Below are 23,979 nucleotides of genomic sequence, written 5' to 3' on the forward strand. Positions count from 1 at the left end.
GTCCTGCAGAGGGAACGACAAAAAAATTGCATCGCAAATTTGACAGTTCTAACATCAATGGAAATTTTTCAGACCTTTCTATAGGATTACATATCTTTCCTGTATCGATTTGATCCTATGGAGTAGTGTAGCGAATAGAGTCGTCACATTCTGAGACGTTTATATATATATATTTATTTAAATTTTACATAGAATGATTAATTTGTTTCCTTTATTTTACGTATAAAGACGGTGCCAAAATATTCACCTTCAATAGGAACACAAGTAATGCAATCGGGTATACTCGGCCATTTCCGCTTCCCTAAAAATAACGTGGCATGGTTCTATCAGGATCTGAACAGTTTTATTTATTTCATTGTTAAATGCACAAAATAAACAAAAACGAAAGAATCAGATAGGATTTTTTGAAAAGTAAAAAGAATGCCATATTTTCTTTGACGAATAATGAGCAATTTTCAGATTTTTTAGTCTTTACAAGATAATAATTTGTCATTAAATATTCCTTTTTTATCAAAATGTTCTAGATGCTTGTTATAAAAACAGCATATTTCATGAGTAATGTTTTTACAAAAATTGTAAATAAAGTTATTTTTTGTGACACAACTGATCTGAGACTTGAGAACAAATAAATATTGGTCCAACTTCTTTATTAAAGAAATTACAATAGTTTCCTTAACAGTTGCTAATTTTTAATCAATTCCTCTTCTAACGGACAATTTCAGATTTAAAAAGAACTAAATAAATAATAAGCGAAAAAAAAACAAAACAAAACAAAACAAAAAAACAAAACAAAACAAAACAAAAACAAAAACAAAAACAAAACACACACAAACAAACAAAAAAATAAACTAGAATTTCTTAAAAAGTAACCTTATCTCACAGCAAATTTGTGATTGCATTTTTCTTTATAAATGGTCAAAATTCTGATTGGTTGGTAGTAAAAGCATCTACTTTAGGACTTCTCTTATTTTATTCTATTCATTAAGGATATTGTTGAGGATATAAATGCATCAATAAAGCTTTGTAGATGAAACAAGTATTTGTAACAAACCAAATGTGCCACCAAATATCTTAAACCGCGACTTCAACAAAATTCAGTCACTTAAATGTCTAGTTTTAGTCTTTTCTCTTTCGTCTACCCTGAGCCCGACTTTTTATGAGTAACTCTGTGGGTGTTTCTAGAAAAGCAGAGGTCGCTTACCCTACCGGTGCACCCGGTCCAAGCTCCCAGTTTTTAGTGGAGTCCGACTTGCTCATTTACTTTAATTACTTTTTATTATTTTGGTTATTTAATGTTCTTTGTTAAGTGTGTCTGTTTTCCATGTGTGGTCTTTGTCCCTGGATAACATTTTTTTTTATTTCCGCTAGAATCTCGATTCCCTTGATTACTCTAGTAAAGTTTAAGCCACAAAATTTGAGAAGCATGATCATTTCTATGAAAACTGTCCCCTTGTGTATCATCCATTATCTATGAATCGAATTGACAAGAAAATGTCATAAACATTGGGATTATATTGTCAAATGATCGTACTTGGCATGATTATGCAGAATATATTAAGAACACAAAATAATAAATGTCCAGTATATCATAATAAAGGACCCGACTGGGACAAATATTTCATTCTAGACAGGTTGAATTGTAGATCCTTTAACGAACATTTATTTTACGTAACATATTGTTCTTGCGGTTTTATTGAATCTACAACACATTACTTACTTTTTGTAACAAGTGCTCTGAACACAAAATGAGACCCATACTTTCAAATTTACAAAAACTTCTAAGATAAAGCTGGTCCAATTCAGAATATGTATGTCAAGGTCGCAGTATTTTCACTTTCGATCTAAGCGATTGCAGAAATAAGGAGTTTTAATGTTCAAATCATTGTGTTGATCTAGTTAGAAGTATTTGACGTATTCATTTGATTTACCATTTGTCCCGTGTCAAAAAAGGCAATAAATCCAACATGGCTTAATGGATTAAAACGAAAATTCGACCACTGGCAAATCCCATCATGCTGAACACTTTTACCCAGTCAGAAATTTTAACGGTTTTGGAGATATATGCGAAATCTACTTTCTGACCCCTGTTCTATTTTTAGTAACAGCGGCCATGTTTTTCGACGGATCAAAAATCCCCACATCCGTTCTGAGCAGGATACCCTAAGGAACATTAATACCAAGTTTGGTTCCAAGTGATCAACTAGTGTCAGAGGAGAAGAGTTTTGAAAAATTGTTAACGACGGGCGACGACGACTTCGGCCATGTCAGCTAAAAAGGCAGGATAGAAAATTTGATTCTACCCTTACTCCCCATAAAAATATAATGCTTGCTCCCTAAGTAGAGGAATTTAGAATGAATAGGGAATGGGTGTTTAACTAAGAATTGTTCCTTCTCTCTCATATTACTCTTTTCCGCATTTTATTAGCAACTCATTGGATGCTTACCCTACCAGTGTACTTTGGCCATACTCTCAGTTTTTAGTGGAGTCCAGGTTGCTCATGTACATGTTATTTTGGTTAATTCATGTTTGTTGCGTGTGTCTGTTTTCTGTGGGTAACCATGGAATATATTCTTTGATTTTCGCTCGAAGATTGGTTCCCTTGATTACACGTTGGTTCTTCAATCACTAAATAATTCATATTAATGCAAAAGAAATGGTCAAAGTCACTATTTTCGTACCAAAATGGCTACAATCTGAATTAAGTAATTATTTTCAATGTTTAACATTCATTTTGCCACATAAAACAATACACACAAATGAACACAATCAGCTAAATACTTTTCATGCTTTTAAAAAGATGATGTTTTGCAGCTGCAGGTTAGCCACCCGCTAGTCTGCCAAACATCTCATAACTAAAAACCAATTTTTCCATCCGAAAATCTAGATAACAAGAGGCTCCCAGAAGCCGGATTCACTCACCTGGTTAAATTTTGTCTTTCAAGGGCAATAAATTTTTGTAAGGAGTTGCCCAACAATTTTGACTCAAGAAGACTTTGGAAGGACTTATCATAAGGAACGTGTAAGCAATTGAAAGTTTCTTTCTATCTATTATATTTTTCTAGATATTGGCTGAAAACTTTTGAAAAATGTCATTTTCGGCGGGTGTTTCTAGAAAAGCAGAGGACGCTTACCCTACCGGTGCACCTGGTCCATGCTCCCAGTGTTTAGTGGAGTCCGAATTGCTCATTTGCTTTTGTTATTTTATATGTATGATTTTAGTTACTTTATGTTCTTTGTTGTGTATGTCTGTTTTCCATGTCTCGTCTTGTCTCTGGATTACATTCTTTTGATTGGTTCGCTTGATTACTCTTTCATATTTCAAGGGCAATAACTATTACCAGGAGTCATCTGACAACTTTGATCCCAGAAGACTTTTGTAAGCCTTATAATAAGGATCATTTCAACAACAGAAAGGATTTGGGTAAATCTAACGGTTTTGGAGATATAATATGCGGAAAACAAGAGGCTCCCAGGAGCCTGAATCGATCACCTGGTTTAATTTCGTCTTTCAATGGCAATAAATTTAATGAGAAGTTGTCTATTAATTTTGATTCAAGATTTTGGTAGGACTTATAATAAGGATCATTTCAGCAATTGAAAGAATTTGGCTAAATGAAACGGTTTTGAAGATATATGCAGAAACTATCGCCTGACCTTAATATTCTATTTTTAGTAGCAGCGGCCAGGTGAGCTAAAAATGAAGTGTAAAAGGAGTATTGGCTGTCTTTTATAGCTCTGCTGGAACAGACATCATCAATAGTAACAAGGATGTGCATCGAAGCCCTGCTGGAATAAATACCATCAATAGCAACAATGATGTGTATCATAGCCCTGCTGGAACAGAGATCATCAATAGTAACAATGATGTGCATCATGGCCCTGCTGGTAGATACATCATCAATAGCAACAATGATGTGCATCATAGTCCTGCTAGAAGAGACATCATCAATAGCACCAAGGATGTGTATCATAACCCTGCTGGACGAAACATCATCAATAGTAACAAGGATGTGCATCATAGCCCTGCTGGTGGAGTCATCATCAACAGCACCAAGGATGTGCATCATAACCCTGCTGGACGAAACATCATCAACAGTAACAAGGATGTGCATCATAGCCCTGCTGGAAGAGACATCATCAATAGCAACAAGGATGTAGATCTTGGATGAGACACCACCAATAGTAACGAGGATTTGCATCATATCCCTGCTGGAAGATACATCATCAATAGCAACAAGGATGTACATTATGGCCCTGCTGGAGGAGACATCATCAATAGCAACAAGGATGTGCTTCGAAGCCCTGCTGGATGAGACATCATCAATAGCAACAAGGATATGCATCATGGCCCTGCTGGTAGAAACACCATCAATAGCAACAAGGATGTGCATCATAGCTCTGCTGGAACAGACATCATCAATAGCAATAAGGAAGTACATCATATTCCTGCTGGTAGAAACACCATTAATAGCAACATGGCTTTGCAATCATAGCTCTGCTGGAACTGACATCATCAATAGCACCAAGGATGTGCATCATGGCCCTGATGGAAGAGACAACACCAATAGCAACAAGAATGTGCATCATAGCTCTGCTGATGAGACATCATCAATAGCAACAAGGATTTGCATCATGGCCCTGCTGGACCAGACACCATCAATAGCAACATGGAGGTGCATCATAGCCCTGCTGGAAGACATCATTAATAGTAACAAGTATGTGCATCATAGCCCTGTTGGTGAAGACATCATCCATAGCAACAAAGATATGCATCATGGCCCTGCTTGAGGAGACATCTTCAGTAGCAACAAGGATGTGCATCATGACTTTGCTCAATGAGACATCATCAGTAGCAACAAGGATGTGCATCATGGCCCTGCTCGATGAGACATCATCTATTGTAACAAGGATGTGCATCATACACAGAGGCTCAATAATAATGCTTGACATTCGTAAATCTATCAAAACAAAGTTTTACTTCCATGAATTTTCTTCTGAATTAGGCAGAGTATATTTTCTTCTCAAAGGAGGGGCGAAAATTTCATGTTGAGTAAGAATTTTTTTTCCATATGAAAATCTAAATTGTTAAGAAATGGGGAAAATATTAAATAATAATTTCTTTCTGTCAATGGCTTAGTAAAAAAAATCGTTTTTGTTCTAATTTGGAATAATTTTTTTCAAAATAATTCCAGCCCCCTCCCTCTAAATACAAAAATGCTTGGTGCCTTATAACTGGTGAATGAATATGTTTTGAATACAGTGTTTCATAATCTATACACATGTATTTCAACTGAGGATGCCTAATTTTAAATGTAACTCTTACTATTTGTATCATACATGAGATTCAACACAAATAACCCCTCACAGGAAACATTTCAAATAACTCTGCCCCTCACAGGCAACATCTCAAATAACTCTGCCCCTCACAGGCAATATCTCAAATAATACTGCAGTGAAACCTGTATAAACCTTAGGGGATGACCATTTGATTCAGAAAGGGGGGGTTGCAAATTTTGTGGGGTTAGAAAATTTATTTTCATCCAAATGTGGGCAAGATTATTTCCATAAATTTCACTGTATGAAGTATCTGGGCTAAGGTTAGAATATTTATTTATTTCCTAGGAAGTATAGGCCATTAATGTTAATTTTCAACTTTTTCAGGGCAAGTATATTTATTCCAAAATCTGCCAGGCTCCCACTTTAGAATCAAATGGTCAGTCTATTATGAATTTGGTTAAGACAGGTTTTACTGTACAAATTTAAAACAGGTTGACTAAGTGGGAGAAAAAAAACAACATTTCGTTTTATCTATTTCTTGTCCTTTGATAACAATGATTCTGTCTGTTTCTTTTTGACTGGTTTCCTGTTTTAAGTCCTTTCTCATCCTCATCAATCTCACAGGTAAGCCTGTACATGACACAGGAGTAATTACCTGACCATAGTTTATTTATTTGTATTATTGTATCTAAGTCAATAAACGTTCTGTGCTCATTCACCTGAAAAAAATCAAAAAATATTTAAGTGTCAGTCCCTGTAAAAATCAGGCAGTGGGTGAAACATGGTATGAAAAAAAAAAACCCATCATTTTGATAGTGTAATTTGACTATTTGCACCAAGGAAAACAGACAAGATTTTCCATATCATGCTGGACTACTGAGTTACAATTTCATTGAAATGCACTGGAAATGGACATTTCAAGAGCAGATAACTCTATCAAAAACCTTATTTTTCCAAGATTCTATTGAAAAATTTCTGAGCAAAGCCAGTGATGCAGAGATTAAATAGTGTTATTCCCAAACAGAGAAAGTGTCCTTTAGTGATATTACATTGTCAGATTTGTGGGTTTTTGTTTCTGATTTTTCCCATTTTGCCTGATTCGTATAAACACTTACACTTAGGGTGCACTATACAGTTACATTAAGGCGCACTGTTTTGCACACCAAGTTACCCCGGTCAAATTCTGTAAAACTTAAAATTCAAAGTTGAAATTCAGGGGATATATTTAAATGTAGTTAAGCATTTATACATAGACAGATGTAATATATGTAATGGTAAACAGGTGTAATTTAAAAGAAGAATGGTATCCGGAACGTTTCAGTCCCCTACCATATTAGCTTCTCTCCTCAGCATCAGATGGCTGATTTTCAAAATATCTTATTTCCCACGAACTTTTGGAACTAAAATTGTGAGAGAATGAATCGAAAAGGGTCTTATTATTTTTACCCTTTTTCCACCTACTCCATGCATGCTTTCATCCAGTGGTAGTGTCTAAGTGCCTGATATTTTATAAAACATAGTAATTGGCTGTTAGTTTTGGAAAGGTAACATTGAGTATGTTACCATGGCTACTGGATGTTATAACAATAATCACTAAATTACTTATTAATGACTTGAACCTCCACATACCAAGGATTTAAAAAATATGCACTTTTTTATGACAAAATACTAGAAATTTCTGAGCGAACTGCCTCAAAACAGCTTTATTTCAACAAAATGAGACCAAATTTTCAGAAAGACCTAACTGTATTGTACTACCTTAAGGAGGTAGACCTAGGGTAAGGGACATAACTCTTACAAATCATTGGAATGTTTGTATTCAGCATTTTACATCTATCTCATGTAAGCATCAAAGTAACTTGGACTGATTTCTGTTTCAAGTGAAAGCTTGGTAGGCTTTGGTGAAATTGAATATAATACACACATATCATTGATTTCAAGAGTTATGTCTCTTACCCTAGGCCTATCTCTTTAACTGTTTGGTTGACTTTGGTTTAATGTCCTATGGTAGATTTTTCAAGCATTTCAGGAAAATGACATTCTACCAATCCACTACCCTACTGTGTACTAGTCAGTCATGCTGAGTCACACTTTATTATGCTAGCTCACATAAGCAACAACCAACCATTAGGCACTGACCATTTTATTAGAGAGGGGGCCCAGGGATATTTTTGAGAAAAAAAAATTGGGAAAATAAATCATTCATCCATTGAAAAAAAATAAAAATAATGATTCTATAGTTTCCACTACTACTTTAAAAAGCAGATTTTCAAATACAAATATTAATTTAGGTTGCAGCTGAAATTGAAATATTTTTTGTTTGCTGACATCAAATCCATGCAACACTCTCAGGATAAAAATGGTCAGTGCCTTAGACACCCCACTCAAACAAATCATTTTGAATCCTAGTCAAACAGTTGTCACTCTGTCCCCCAAATACAGTGTGCTTTGCAGAGAAGTAGTGGCTACCAAGTCTTTGGTGTGAACCAGTCAGGATTTAACCCATGACCTACCCCACTGAAAGTGAACACACTACCCCAGGACCACTGAGGGGCATCAACCTGTTTACATTTTTATCTGGACTAATGTATCCTAAATTTATAGTAGTATGAAATACAGCTTGATATGACCACATAAATTAAACTATGAACAATTGGGGCAAAATATAAAGACCACAAGCTGGATAACATCTGATTGATTCGTGATTAAATGTGTGACAGTCCATAGGTTTCAGACACAGAATGAAAATGGCAAAAAAACTTAAAAAATTGGCATCTAATATCATGAGAATGGATATGGTAAAGAGACAACAACCTCAACAGGATGATAAATATCAGCTCAAGACCACCCATGGGTCTTCAATGAATGACAGGAAACCCTCACACCAAAAGGCAGCCTGCAGCTAGCCCCCAAACAACATTATACAAAAGTACAGCCAAAAAGTTGAACCATATACTCCGGCCACATAAAAGTGAAAAGAAAAAAACTCATACAGAGGCTGGAAATTCCTGACTTGGGACAGGCGCAAAAATGAGTTGGGGTAAAAGTACTTTGACATGATCACAACTCTCCCCCTTTCACACTGTAGAAAAAATATTACACAACTAAACACACCTAAAAATCAGTTCAAAGAGGTCCAAGTCCCTTGTTACAACGGAAATAAAGTAACTGAATATAAATTACACAAATGCACAAACTAAGGACAACCAGCAGTTAACTGATATGCCAGGTCCAGACCAGTTCAAACCTACAAAAAGTTATGTCCCCATTATATCTAAAATCAATCCCAGTTCTTCCTGTGCAGAGAATCATGGTACATCATACAATATGGGCACAACCCATGTCATGCCAAAAACTGCTTTTAATATAGTGTTTTAATTTCTGTGTAAGGACCCTATGAGCGAATCAATGTTAATACCAAAAAATGCTATCCTTAACAATTTGCAAATAATATCATAGCTATATCCCTTATGAATGAACCTATTCAACAGTTTAGTTAACTTATTATGTGAGTATCAATATTTCAGCACTTTCAGAGTATTACCATAAAACAAAGGGTGAGAGATACCCTCACGTTTTAATCCTTTACAAGTACATCTGTATTTGAGAGTGAATTCCTTGTATTGGTTGAACAACTTTGTGAATGTTTTTATGAGCTTGTGATATCGAAAACCTTGATGTAGTTATTTCTCGGTTATACACTGTTATGTAATGATTCCTTTCACTTAAATCTGAAATACTGTTACAAATAAGAGCAAAATGAACCAATTCTGATTAGTAAACACCATATGACGGTGACAAGGGAACGTTGCCATCTAAAAACGGATAGTTGACAAAAGGGAATGAAAAATCATCCCATTTATTGTAGATTGCTTGGAACATAAACCTATTATCAGCAGTTTTTTTTTCTGTCTATTTTGAACAGAATTATTAACATGGGCTTAAAAATAAAAATCTTTTGAGTGCAATATTGTTTCATGCCTGTATTACCTGTTTGGAAAAGAATGACCTTTGTTAATTAACAGCAATCTGATTCAGTGAGAATTTAAAAAAAAAAAAAAAAACAGTAATGTATTTCTTACTTCACACATTGATCATGTTTTGATATGGTTAGGCATTATGATTCTCACATCCTTCAAAACACCACTTGAAAGTCTCACTGCCAAAAGGTCACCCATCATGACATAACAACTAGTCCTTAACTGAAGTATGAAAAACAAATTTAGATAAAATCTGTGCACTAACAGTGAAGAAATACTGTGAAAGGTAATAAATAGATGTATGTCAATAGGACACAGATTCCCCCAATCATCCCTAAAATGCACAAGAATATATAAAACAAAACATAAATGAGGCACAGAGCACTAAGCCTCGCACACAATACAAAACTGAATACTAAATAGCTAAACAATAAAACTGTCCCAGCAAACAGAAAGTTGATGGACAACCAACCCACAAGATAACATAAGATACACTTGATGGGCAACCCCACTAAAAATATAACACACAATACACATGATAGGCAACCAGGCCAAAAATGATAACACAAGATGCACTTGATGGGCAACCTGGCCAAAAAGAGAACATGAGATGCACTTGATCGGCAATCAGGCAAAAAAATGATAACACAAGATGCAGTTGATGGTTGGCCAAAAATGGAAACACAAGATACACTTGATGGGCAACCAGTCCAGATGCACTTGATGGGCAACATGACCGGTAATATAACACATATCATAAGTGAGTCTCGCGAGATTTTGACAAATACATTCAGTTTGGCCGCAGCTACTGAGCAGGTAGCACAGACTTTTCAAGCTCTAGTAAGTGTATTAATGTGCATTGTAGAAGTATTTTTTGTTTTGTCTTGAAAGTTTGCAAAGGTGGCAACGTTTGTGTTGAACTAGCAAGAGGCAAGTTATTTTCTTCTTATATGGTTAGTAGTGACAAGTGTAATCATTTTAGTTTAAGTACAGTTTTTGAGAGACTGAGCATTTTCATCGAATTTCAATTTGTTTATATGGATTAAGACGGCCTGTTGTTAAACTTTTTTGTTTTTTCGATGATTGAAATACTCAGTTTTCATTGTGTGTCTTCTAGTTAGGGATTTTGTTTATCCATGTGTATGTTGAACCAAGGAGCTTAAAGTCTCTTGTTGGTCAAAGTATTTTTTATTTGCGTCAATTGCACTTTGTTCTGTTGTTTTTGTTGTTTTGTTTTTTTCTGAATTTTAAGTAGCTGTCTTTGTAAGAATCATGCAAAATCTGAAAAATGTGATACACTCTAAAAAAGGCTACATATTTTTATTTTTGTAATTAAGTTGTTTTATGGGTTTGTACAATGAAATGCGTAATTATTCATTCAAATCTACCTGCTCTTAAGAGATAATCCACATTGAAAATCCAGTAGATTCTATTGTATTTGAGTGTCATTTACAGAGTTATTTCCCTTAATTTTGAAATCTACAGTGCATTCTATACAATTTTTATCTCCTAAGAGCACGGGTTATATGAAAAACCATGTGTTAATTTCTATTTACTATGACATTTCAAACAAAATATCAAAAATAAAAATATGTAGGCTTTTTACCCATGAATCACATTTTGCATGATCCTTAGCTGGAGTGCTACTTAAGATGTTTACGTAGGTTTGTAGGTTATTTATGGGCGTGTTTTGCATATTATAGAAATGCAGGTAAATTAATTTATGTCTGTCAGTGTTCTCTTTAGGTGTATTTGCGAAATTTAAAACTCACAGGTCAGACCTGTGCCCTTGAAGTGCACATGTTTAATGTCGGAAATTTTTGTTTCAGAAATTATGCCAACAACAGTGGCACAAATGTTAAAACCTAACTGTACATTGGTTGGGAAACGCCTTATCCCTGCTATTAACCAGATGAAAGCGGTGGACGCCAATGACATACAGATTTTACTGGCAATTTCCAGATTTAAGAAAGATGAACCTTTGGAGAGTTATTCCAAACCAGCCTTAATAAAAGAATTAGAGAAATAGACTGGTAAACAGCTGTTATTTTGTTATTAACATAGTTAAGAACCTGAATTAAATGTGTGCCCAGCATGGGTAATTACAGCCACGAGTATTCAAAACATTAATGTAAATACATGTTTTTTGTCAATTATATATTTAATTTGTATTTTAAAACGAGATGTTTAGTGTCCTGTTTATCAAGTAAATATTTTAAAAATTGAATAATGTTTAAATGAAATGATAAATGTGTCAAAGAGAAATTAGACACAATGAGATATGCCCCAGCAGGAAAAACAACCCTAAAAAACCAAGTTAATTTAAGTTTTTTGGAGAGTACGGCTTGGTTGAACATGTGATATTTTGGCTGAACATGTGCTTTTTTTGGGCTAGTCATGTAATTTTTATAGTTTAATAAACTTTTTGGATTTGAAATTATGTTTAGAATCATAATCTTCATTTTCATATTAGGGTCTGCTCGTTTTTGTTTGATGGGTTGTTGATGTTCCTGGGTACACTAGTCTACTTGTATACCCCCTTTTTGTGCCCAGGTTCGGAATTCTTTATAAAAGCGTACACAGGACTCTCACTAGTAAGTCCTGGACACTTTCTGTAAATAAAGCAGTATGTTGGAACTTGACTTGGTCTCATTTATTTTTCTCAAGGAAGGCCTCTAGAGTGTATACGGGATTAGGAGGGAGAGTTATATCCCCATTGTGTTTCTTATCATTGTTGAATTAATTGGAGTCAAGGAAGGCCTTTAGGTCTCAGTATAGTATTAATTTTCCCATAGACTTCTATAGTGAAGTGCATATTTTTAGGATTTTTTAAAAAATATGTAAATTGATTCAATAAAACTTTCACTTATGTAGCATTTCTAAGGACATGTGAAAAAATAATTTCCCGCAAAGAAAATAGGGTGAGTCCACGAAGATCGGACAGAAAAGTAGTCTCGAACTATAAATAGCCATTTTCCCTACTTTCACTTTCGTTTTGCACTCACCAAACCAACCTTTTCAGTGGAACATTTTTATGATATTATGTTAGATTTTCTTTTAAAAAAGTTCTTCATCTTACAGTGTGATGTTTGCTCTATTTTATAAGTCATTGTTCATATCTTTTGACAAAATATTAGTTTGTCGAGAGGCAAAAAGAAAATGCACTATATTTTTATAGCATCCATGTTTTGACGTACACCTGCTCAGGGATATGCAATACGATACTGGTACCTATTACTAATAAACATTTCAATATAATCATAAAATTTGTTGTTTTTCTGCTAGAGTATTCATTTTCATACTGAAAATTCAGGACATCATTGCCCTGCTATAAACATGAGTTTTCTATTAAAATTTTTATATAGGTACCCTATTCCAGGCATGAGACTAATATCTCAGTGTTAGCCAGAAAATATTACTTTTGATAAAAAGCTGCTGCATTAGTCAAGCTAAGCAAATTTGGGGTTTATTCTGACATGGTAGATACATGAGCTGTACTATGAGTTCCAAATCATTATTTAATCCCCACTTGTGACTTCCATATATGGAAATATTAATATTCGAACCTCCTATTTTGTCTTTAACTCAAGGGAGCCTCTTGTTTAAAGTAAAGTATAATGACTGGTACAACCAACTGTTTTAAACTATAGATATGGTCATTTCAATTATAATAAATCCAAAAAAAATCATACCAATATCATAGTTTTAAAAAAATATAGCTTTTCATATGCAGAAAATACAGATTTTAAGCCATTTTGGTACCCCAGGCAGATACAAAAGGACCTCAATATGACAGGAAAAGGACTTTTTCTTTAAAACAGATAGCTATGATGCAAGAAAAATAGTTTATTGGTATAAATATTATAATAACAACTGTCTGCTTTAGATACTTTTTGAAAAAATTCAGTTTTTATATGAAAAAACAACTTTATTTTTCTTGCCGCATTAGAATCTGTCCATTTGAACCACTAAAAAAAGTCCACTAAAAAATTGGCTGTTGACTTTTGTGACATTTCTGTGTTTAAATCAACCACACAGTTATATGGCAACTCATTTTAGCTATTTATTTGAAAGAAAAACAAAAAATAAAAAAAATATTCATTTTTTCATATATAAGAGGCAATGTATGGAAAATGACTATTTTCAAGTCCTAACCACATACTTAAAATGTGTTGTAACTTGAAAACTATCCTTTATGCAGGAGAATTACTTGCTTTAGGTTACATGAATATAGATATGCTCATCATAAACAGTCAAGATAATAATTTTATTGAACTGATATTATACAAATTCATGAAAACAAAATGCATTTCCAAATTTGGTAAAGATTAACCATAAATGCAAAAAACCAGAGCTACCATAAAAAATCAGGTTCAAAAGTTGGCTAATTCATCTTAAAAGTGTTACCTGCATTGGGGTACTACTTTTTCAGCTGGTAAAGACCACTTGCTGAATATCCAACTTTACTTGAAAAACTGGCTTACTAGGTCTCAGTATCGTATTAATTTTCCCATAGACTTCTATAGTGAAGTGCATATTTTTAGGATTTTTTAAAAAATATGTAAATTGATTCAATAAAACTTTCACTTATGTAGCATTTCTAAGGACATGTGAAAAAATAATTTCCCGCAAAGAAAATAGGGTGAGTCCACGAAGATCGGACAGAAAAGTAGTCTCGAACTATAAATAGCCATTTTCCCTACTTTCACTTTCGTTTTGCACTCACCAAACCAACCTTTTCAGTGGAACATTTTTATGATATTATGTTAGATTTTCTTTTAAAAAAGTTCTTCATCTTACAGTGTGATGTTTGCTCTATTTTATAAGTCATTGTTCATATCTTTTGACAAAATATTAGTTTGTCGAGAGGCAAAAAGAAAATGCACTATATTTTGATAGCATCCATGTTTTGACGTACACCTGCTCAGGGATATGCAATACGATACTGGTACCTATAGAGTGTACGCGGGATTAGGAGGGAGAGTTATATCCCCATTGTGTTTCTTGTCATTGTTGAATTAATTGGAGTCACAGTGTTAAGTATATGTGAGAGTGTATCGTAAAGTGGTAGATTGTGTTTATTCCAGATAGAAATTTATAAATAACTTTTATTTTTGTATTTTGATACAGGTGAATCTGTGAAGGATGTTGTACTTCTTACAGGAAAAGAGGATTCCTTAAAGAATCTTAGGATTCTAGCTCATGAATCAATCATTTTAGCCCTTGATTGGACCCAATGAGCAGATGTTAAGCAGAAATGCCCAGAGTCTGGCAGACACAGCTGTTGCTCAAGGTATATTTTTAGAAAATATGTATGAAGTATTTGGGATTGTCGGTATAGAAGTTTTATATCATGCTTACAGATGTAATATGACCGTGACTTTCAGAGTACATTTTTGGCAGATGTAATATACTTAGTCAGGTATTTAGTATAAATTTTTGGAAAGTATCCATATTTAGTATTGTTTAATAAGGTTATCATGCAATTTTTTGTGACATAGCATTGATTTGATTCCGTTTTGTGATCAAGGTGTTATATTTGCAGGCAGTACTAGTAAAGCAGCTGCTGAGGAGCCCTGTACTAAAACAGGGTTGCTTGCAATGAGACAGGACCTAGATGAACTTAAAAACAATTCCAAAGACCTTCAGGTAGATGAGGCATTATCATATCATCAGAATATTAGCCACCAGACCTAAGCTTACTATCCCAGGAATACTTTTGGCCACTATTGAGATGTTAGTTGACGCTGCCAATAAGGTGAATCACAAAGATTCTATACTTATTTCAAAATCTTATGCTATGTGTAAAAAGTTTGAAGATCATACTGATTTTTGTGGGCTTGTTTTGAAATTATTTGGATCCCAAGAGGATAAGATTTCATCTTTAATTTCTGATTAGATTAAATTGAAAAAATATCAGGATGGTTCTAAAGAGAAAACTACTGTTCAACAGAATGATATGCTGGTTGCCTCAGGCTCTGGGTATCCACTTCTTGGATTTGGGTTTCCAAGTCCTGGTTTTAAATTCCATTACCCTGGATTCTATCCAGGCCCTGGTTATAATATAGTAGTTTCCAGCCTCCTATGCATGGAGGTGGAAAAGGTAAAAGAACCCCAGGCATTTGTTTTGGCTGTAAAGAACAGGGTCATTTTATTGTTAACTGCCCTAATGTGAAAAAAGAGAAATAAAAGTAAATTTAGGTGTTCTCGGTTTTTAAGTAGTAGATACTTTTCCCAGGAGCTTTGATCGCCAATGAATTATTTTATTAATGCAGGTGAGAGTTGAGTGTCTCCCCCTTTTCTTTGAATAAAATTTTTTCTTTGTTACTTTCAGAAAAGCAAACAGTTTTGTGAACCTTCTCATAAGAAATCCAGGTTTGAGCCAGAAATTCCAGATTGGAAATTTGAATCGGGTTTTAAACCATCAGGAGTTAAGTTAGGAAGAATTTTTGACATTAATTTAGTGAATTCAAAAGGAGAGGACACTCAGCCCTCAAATTGTTTACCTACTGCTGAAGACGTTGTTGATGGTAGAAATTTTAGACTTCAAGATCTTGCTTTTATAGATCCTAAATTTTTCATTGCTGGAAATTTGATTAATTATGTAAAACAATGGAAAATGATAGGCTGCCCTGAGCAGGTTTTGGACTGGTTTAAAATGGAGTTGATGTTCACCCTATCTTTAGGCATTTTAAAGGAAACTTTAAAGGTCATTCCTATGATTCTGATTTACCACCTACAGTATTTTTCAAGAATGCTGCTAATTGTAAAGAGTTTGGAAAATTTATTTCTAGCACTATTCTAGAAAATTCTTTGGAATTCAATTTGCTGGATGGTATATGATTCTAAACTCTCTCTATTTGGGATTTAAAGCAAGTGCCTATATTTATCACACTACTGGTCTAGTCCCAAAAAGCAATTGTCTGTCACTGGGCATACCCTCTCTACTGTACAAAGTGTGCGAGTTTATAAGTAGTACAGAAAAAGGTGATAGAGGTTCTATTGAATTAGCTGAAAAGAGTTTATATATTCTGTGTCAAGTACTAATTAGATTGGGATACTTTTTGAATTTGGATAAATGTTGTTTTGAGCCAGCTAGGTATTTAAAGTATTTAAATGTTTTGTGACACGATAAAGTCTGCTTTTATCTTGCCAGAGCAAAAGAAGGGATCGTTTCGAGTTTTAAGGGAATCTACCTTAAAAGGTACAAAGGTGGACATTAAGACTTTACAGCGTTTCACGGGTAAACTCCCTTTATCTGGCCATCCTTTCTGCCTGGTTGTTTTCCAGAGAAGCTAATATGGCTATTAGTACTGTTTCTAGGAATAGTAAACCAGTTTATATTTATAAGGATTTGAGAGAAGAGTTAGAATATTGGCGTTTTCTTGATACATGGGAAGGGTGTGCCTCATGGAGGTTAGAAACACATTTTCAGATAGTTTTAGATACAGACTCATCTCTGTTCAAATGGGGTGCTTGCATGGTCGCTGGAGAATCTTCAGTAGAGTTTGGAGATTATTGGAAAGCAGACCACAACTCGCCTATTCATATTAAAGAGGCAAATGCTCTCCTCCACTCCCTTGTATCCATTAAAGATAAGATTGTAAATGCTAGAGTAGATGCTTTTTGTGATAACCTGGCGGTGGTGAACTCTTGATCTAATCAAGGTGCTTGAGATCACTCTTTAACCAAGATCTTAAAAGAGATCTTGTTTTAACAAAGGCTGTCAATATGGATCTGCGTCTTGTTCATGTAAGTTCTGCTAAAAATCTGGCTGATCACAAGTCTAGAAAGTTAAAATTGTCCAATGCCATGTTGCCACGTGTTAAACGGAACTTTGTGGAGAGAAAGTTTGGCCCCATTCTACAGACTTGATGTCTTCAGATTCAAATAGCATGTTGGACAGCAGTGGTAGCCCTGCATTTTACCCCCTTTCCTACAGTATTATTGAGTGGTGCCAATGTTTTCTTCCAGAATTTGGAATTGGAGAAAAATCCATTTGTTTTCCAACCTTTCAATTTGATCTCTGCTGTCCTGAAATTTGTGCTCAGAGTCTTGTGAAGGGTTGCACATTCATTGTGCCGGATTTGGAACCCACACCTGTTTGGTGGGCTTTTTTTGGCAGCATGTTAAAGAGTGGCATATTTTGGCTTTAAAGGCGAACGCAGGTCACTTCTTTATTTTTTGAACAAAGGCTTTAAATTTGGTTCTTTTGGTTTACCTTGGCATCTTTTTGTTGCCAGACTTCAATTTTAGTATGTTTTTATTGAAGGCTGTGATTCCGTGGATTCGACTCCCAGCAAAGCAGTGTTTGGTCTGTGGTTATGCAAATAATATGGGATATCATTTCTGTCAGTAAAGTGATGAGAAACCAGCTCCTGTTCTTGATGCATCCAAAAAAAAATACATTCATGGATTATGTGGTAGATAGACGTTTGAACTTTTTGGATAATTTAGTTGGAAATACTAGTTACAACAGAAAGAAAACTGCTTTAGAACAGCAGCAACCCCTTTAGGTGTAAAACGTTTTTTTGTATTTAGAGATTTGAAAGGTAAAACTCATGAAAGTTCATGAATTATCATGTGAAAATCTTGGTAAATTTGGTATTCATCCTTGCCAATGTCCAACAAGGTTGGCGTCCGGTACAGTTCAATCTTTGCTGGGTCAGCTCAAGACAATTTTTGAAGCTATTGGTACAGGTATTTCTTGGAACGAACTGAATAATGTAGGAAACCCTGTGTGTAGTCAGGAAATTCAGAGATACTTGCATTCTATTAAATTAAAACAGTCAAAATCCCATGTCGTGTCTGAACAAGCTAAATTGTTATTTTTGGGCAAACTCCAATCAATCAGCTGGTACATTGATGATTTGTTGCAAAATATGATCCTAAAAAGTTCAGATAAATTTGTGTTATTAAGAGATCAAGCCTTTTTTAATGTGCAATATTTTTTCTGGAGTTAGGGTTGTGTCTCTCTCAAAAAGTAAAGTTATTACCTAACAGAGAGGGTTTCATTTTTTCACATACAGTTGGCAAAACTCTTGTGAAAGGAAAGATAAGTGAATTTTCTATTTTGAAAACAAGTGATGCTTTGTTATGTCCTGCAAAAGCATTGGAAAGGTATTTTTAAGGGGCAAAAGTGTTAGGAATTGATTTGAGATTCAGGTGACTGTTCCGTACACTAAGTAAAAATCGGAAAGAAGTAACTGAAAATACTTTTACGTTTAGTGCAATGTATGACCATTTGAAGAAATATTTAAGGGAACTTTGCTTGGATAATGGTGAAATGCCCCATGGGATTCCAGGGGCTTGTGCAATTATTTTAGCTTTGCCTGGAGGCCCTGTGAAGAGGTTATGCAACATACAGATTGGTCAACATCAGCTTCTTACCAACGGTATAAGAGAATGTCAAATATAGCGGGAAGAGGTTCTGTAAGTTCCATTTTATCGGATGAAAGGGTAGGCAATTCTGAAATTTACAGACATATTTTTTAATCTTTTGGGGAGACGTCTAACCTTTCCAATGGCTTTGCATGACAGAGGGTTTTGTGAATTGAGACAAAGATGTTAGCGCAAGGTGCAATTTAGTCCTCTTAAATCTGTAGCTTGTCAATGATTTTTGATATTGATATGTTTCAATGTTGTATAACATCACTTTTGCATTTCATGTGTACCTCGGCATTATCATGTTTGATATTGTAATTAAAATTAAGAAGTCATTTTGTTGTTTTTCATGTTTTGTGTGTATTGTATTTTCATGGTAACTGACGGGTCAACATTTTTCATAGTTGATCTAGAGATATCAACATACTGTTTGAAAGATCATAGGTAATAAAGAAGAGATATGGGAAATGTTCACAATGTTCTAGCATTGTAGATAACAACTTACTAAAATATGCATTTTACTACAACTCATATAATGATATAGCAGATTTATAAGGATCTGATGTCATGGTGGTCTGGTTATAATCTGGGCCCATGTTCAATAGCAACTTAAGTTAAGATTTTATCTGAATGGAGAGATTCTTCTTGTGATCCTACGATGATTTAGTACTCAGAAAAAAAAAAAAAAATAAAAAAAGACTGGGAATGCAATAAATTTATGATTAGCATATATTATTTAAAGGTTTCCTCAACATCTTCCACACAAAGGTATCGTATTCATTAGTGAGTTCTGAAAGGCTGAGAGACTTTGATTGCATATGATAAGAGCATAGTCCATTTTGGATTTGGGTTGTATATTTAGGGAGCAGTGTCTCAATATGACTATGTTTGAACCAAATTTTCACCCAACACTTACATAAACTTGGTCATATCGAGGCCAGACTTACTTAGGATAATTTTAAGATACACTTGATGGGCAACTGGGCTAAAAATGATCGCACAAGATAAACATAATGAGCAACCAGTCCAAAATGATTACGCAAGATACACTTGATGGACAATCAGACATAAAAAGATACCACAAGTTGCACTTAATGGGTAACCAGGGCAAAAAGATAACACAAGATGCACCTGATGGGCAAACAGGCCAAAAAAGATAACATTAGATGCACTTAATGGCAACTGGGCCAAAAAAGATAACACAAGATACACTTGATGGGAAACCTGGCAAAAAAGATTACACAAGATACACTTGATAGGCAACTGGGCCAAAAAGATAAAACCAGATACATAGTTGGTGGGCAACATGGCAACCAATAACAACAAATATATTTTTTGCAGTAAAAATTTGCAGTATCACATATATATGTAATACACTGAGGCTTCATTCCTTGTATTGCACATGGTAGAACCGAGAGGGATTTGGCTTTCTATTTTGATAATTTTTGTTTTGTGTACCTATTGTATACAATTAATTTATTTTTTAACTACTTCCACATGGCTTATCCAGAGAATTTGAAAAAAAACAAAAAAAAAACGGTAGGATTCCAGCATGATTCAGGAATCTAAAGGCTCAAGAGAGCCTGATTCACACTCCTTGTAAAAGTATTTTTACTCTAAAAAGGAATCATCATATAACTTAAACTCATGAGGAAATTAGTATGCCTTGCTATAAGGATCATTTCATCACTGAATGTTAATTTTTATCTACTATGGTTTTCAAGTAATAAGCTAAACACCACAAAATTCATCATTTTTTACCTTCCAAGGGCAATAACTCCAATAAGGAGTCATCACACAACCTGGATCCTATGAGGAACTTTGTAGGTTGTAGTGAGCTCTTCAAGCTGAAGACGAAAGGTCACATTTTAATTTTTTTCCCATAACTTTTATAGTTTTTAAGATATATGTAGAAATAGGTGACTTGACCTCTGTGGTTTAGAAAAGGAATGGTGGCCATGTTTTATGCTTGATATGCATAATTAATAAAGAGCTCACACAGACCTTTGATCCAAGTGAGCTAAAAAGGGAGTTCAAGGCTATTAATTGCCCAAACTTTGCACAGGATTAACAATTTTTTTCTGAAGATGCCATTGGTTCAGATTGTAATAGTACTCAATTTTTTTTTTACACCTACATCTAACTTGGGTTCTATTATATCTACTTCCTTCAGCAATCGCCCTGTGTAGTTGTCATAGAAACAGATTACACCCTTTGGGTCATCAAAGTTCTGGTAGACAGCAGTGACACAAATAATGTCAAGGTCATCCTCATAGTCAACATTATATATTGTCTGAAAATGATAATAAAAACAATTGATATTCTCTTGTTATTTTCTATATTATTAAGTACCAGTACATTTATCTCCCACTAAAATCAATCAAATCAAACCAAATCAAGAACGATAACTCTTGCAAAGTGCCAATTTCATGTACAATGATTGAATCTACATTATTTTTATTGTTTTTGAGTTACTGACCGAAAACTTAAACTTAATCAATTTGGTGAAAGTGAATTTGAGTTATTGTCTGAAATGTTGACTACGGACAGATGGACAGACAACGGTATACCATAATACGTCCCATCTTACACAGGCATATAAAAATTAAGACTGATTATGTGATCAGTAACTGTTTCTGAACAAAAAATAATACTAAATTAGGTAGGTTTTTGACATGCATGAATCACCTTCTGTCTGATTTTTTAAAAAGACTGATACTTAAGTACAGTAGGTAACTAGATGCTCTAAAGAGCATGAATTGCTCACCTGGAGAATTTGAAAACATGAGGTCATATCATTTGATCATTAATACAAAACTAGAAGCCCTGTTTGTCACAGGAGCACCGCATCATTTGTTAGTAGTGATTTTTCTTTTAGTAAATCAAATGTATCTGTAAGACACTAATGATGGCCCCGCTTGTTAGATTTGCCAAATTAAGAACATGTTTATTTTTGTATGAAGACATGGTTTGCAGATTCAGAAAGGTTATGTAGTGTTGGTTGATGCAGTAAATATGTGGTATGTCAGGCTAAACACTGCAAAAATACTTGTGATGAGAAAAAGAGGACTGATTGACGGACTGACGGACACATAAAAAATGTTAAAAACCCATATAACAAATCCCTAACTTTGTTGCTTGGGGTATATTTCTGACAAAAATTACAAAGTCCAATTATCACCCAACTCCGTAATATTCCACAAAAATCAAGAACCTCCATATATAATTCAAGCAAAATCACTGCAAGGTGAAGGAATAGTTGCATTCTACATTAATCCAATCTCAAATTTCATTTTTTTATTTTAAATTCTACAAAATCAGACCTTGTAAGCTGGGCTACTGAATGTGACTATATACTGCATCCTAAACCACTGAATGTTTTTTAAAATAACTTTTAGGAAATGGTAAATAGGACCATTTTCTTCTATGTGACAGATTTTCAACAGTAAATAACTTTGCACAACTGATTGATTGACATAAGTGACTGGAGCTAGGTCATCTGATTCACTAGGGTAATTTCTCAATAACAGTTATTAATTACATTACATGTACCATCATGTGATGACCTTGAAATTACACAAAACTACATTCATTTCCTTTGAGATCTTCAATTAAATTCCTGACACAATGTCATTATTTTGAGCAAGATAAAAAGCTAATGTTATATCAAGTTCAAGATCAAATGTTCCTGCATTATAAATACATATATTGTTGGTACTTTCCAATTGTTATGGTGAAATTTTATTTTTTTTAAATTTAGGTCTTGACTATTTCTATGCTCAGGGGGTTGGGGAGGGGCTGGATCTAGGATTTAAAAAAAAGTTATTCCAAATTGAGCAAAAACAATTTTTACTCAGCCATGGAGAGAAAAAAAATATTATGATTCAAATTCCCCCCATTACTTAACAATTATTTTTTAACCCAAAAATACAATCCCAGGCACCCTAACACCCCACCCCCCCAACGAGAAGGACATGGTCTGTGAATTTTGGATAATTATCCCACCTTTTCCATATTATTTACTTTATTTACATCACAACACTTTGTTGAATTGAATGATATGCCCAAGTGTGATTATTTTTGATGGGACCCCTTAGCGATGGGTGTCCCGGAGCTGCATTACTGTTGCTAGACTATAACTGGATTATAATTACTTGCAATATGAGAGGTGTTGCTGGTGGATCCCTATAGGATCACATGATGTCACTCCTGGTTTTTTTGTGGGGGGGTTCATATAGCTAGAGTTTTTGTAGATATTTAAGGTTTAAAATCCTGTCCAAACAGCAAGACCCATACTTACCACATTTTCATGAGCACCGTCAATACTGTCCTGACGATTAGGTCGATTCACTCGCCTCCCTGAGGATGTATATGGTACATATTCCTGAAACAAAAAGAATAGCTTAAAACAATACAAACTCAAGGCATGGTTATTACTATTCTGATAAGGATGGATACGTTCTAGGAGTTCATGATGACGACCTTAAAACTTCTGAAGTGATGACTACAATCTTATAGCAGCATAACCCTGTTCCAGAAGCCTAATTGTAAGAAGTCTAGCATGGTTATTGCAAGCTCTGGTATAATGTTTGAGTTGTGACATGAAAACTTCATACGCAGGTGCCGAAGGAATGTCACCACAGATGACAGGAAAGTTGAAATAACGGAATGAAAAGTAATTGGGTTTGTCATATGTTTTGGTAATATCCTTTGCAATTGATCTTTAAGTGTAGTAAGTCTAAAAAATACAAATAATGATTCTATATTTTCCTCATTAATTTAAAAGGCAGATTTTTAAATCAAATATGGATTTCAGTTGCTGTTGAAATATAAATACAAATTTTGTGCTTGCACCCCAAAAAATTTACATACTGCGAAAGTACTATTGTTTGTGGGGTACTAATTTATGTGGTTTTTGTGTGTAGGCCAAATCACAAAATTTGGTTACCAATGAAAAAGAGAATTCCATTGATCTGTATCCTGAAAACCTGAAAACCAAAAGTGAAGTCAGCCTCATATCTTGACCTACACTTAGAAATCGATGGTAAAAGAATTCTAACAAATAGGCTTCTGGAGTAGGGTTATGTTGCTACAAGATTGAAGTCACCACTACAAAAGTTTTATGGATGTCATCATGAACTTGTGGATTGTTACAGTGTATCCATCTGCGCCATGAAAACTGATTTGTTCAATGTGTCATAGTTTTCCTTTCCTCTTTCGTTTAATCTGGACTTGACTTTTTACGAGCAACTTGGCGGGTGTTTCTAGAAAAGCAGAGGACACTTACCCTACCGGTGTACCTGGTCCATGCTCCCAGTTTTTAGTGGAGTCCAAGTT

General features: G+C 34.5%; 1 protein-coding gene and 2 pseudogenes across 2 annotated transcripts in view; 2 read left to right on the plus strand and 1 right to left on the minus strand.

The window, feature by feature from the left end:
* Positions 1–5,798: 5,798 nt before the first annotated feature.
* The window catches only part of LOC148601725 (DDB1- and CUL4-associated factor 17-like), a 46,733-nt gene continuing 28,552 nt past the window's right edge, over positions 5,799–23,979 (minus strand). For both annotated transcript variants that reach the window (XM_088554380.1, XM_088554381.1), the window contains exons 13-15: positions 22,943–23,026; positions 20,780–20,935; positions 5,799–5,997 (exon numbers count right to left, since the gene is read on the minus strand). In XM_088554380.1, coding sequence (XP_088410506.1) covers positions 5,806–5,997; positions 20,780–20,935; positions 22,943–23,026 — 432 coding nt within the window. In that variant the 3' untranslated portion in view covers positions 5,799–5,805. The remainder of the gene's footprint in view (positions 5,998–20,779; positions 20,936–22,942; positions 23,027–23,979) is intronic.
* Positions 11,111–15,447, plus strand: LOC148601726 (uncharacterized; annotated as a pseudogene).
* LOC148601727 (uncharacterized) lies at positions 16,559–18,965 on the plus strand (annotated as a pseudogene).

This window comes from Perna viridis, chromosome 12 (assembly GCF_037379345.1).
Source record: "Perna viridis isolate PV_CMFRI_1.1 ecotype Kerala chromosome 12, ASM3737934v1, whole genome shotgun sequence".
Classification (NCBI taxonomy): Eukaryota; Metazoa; Mollusca; class Bivalvia; order Mytilida; family Mytilidae; genus Perna; species Perna viridis.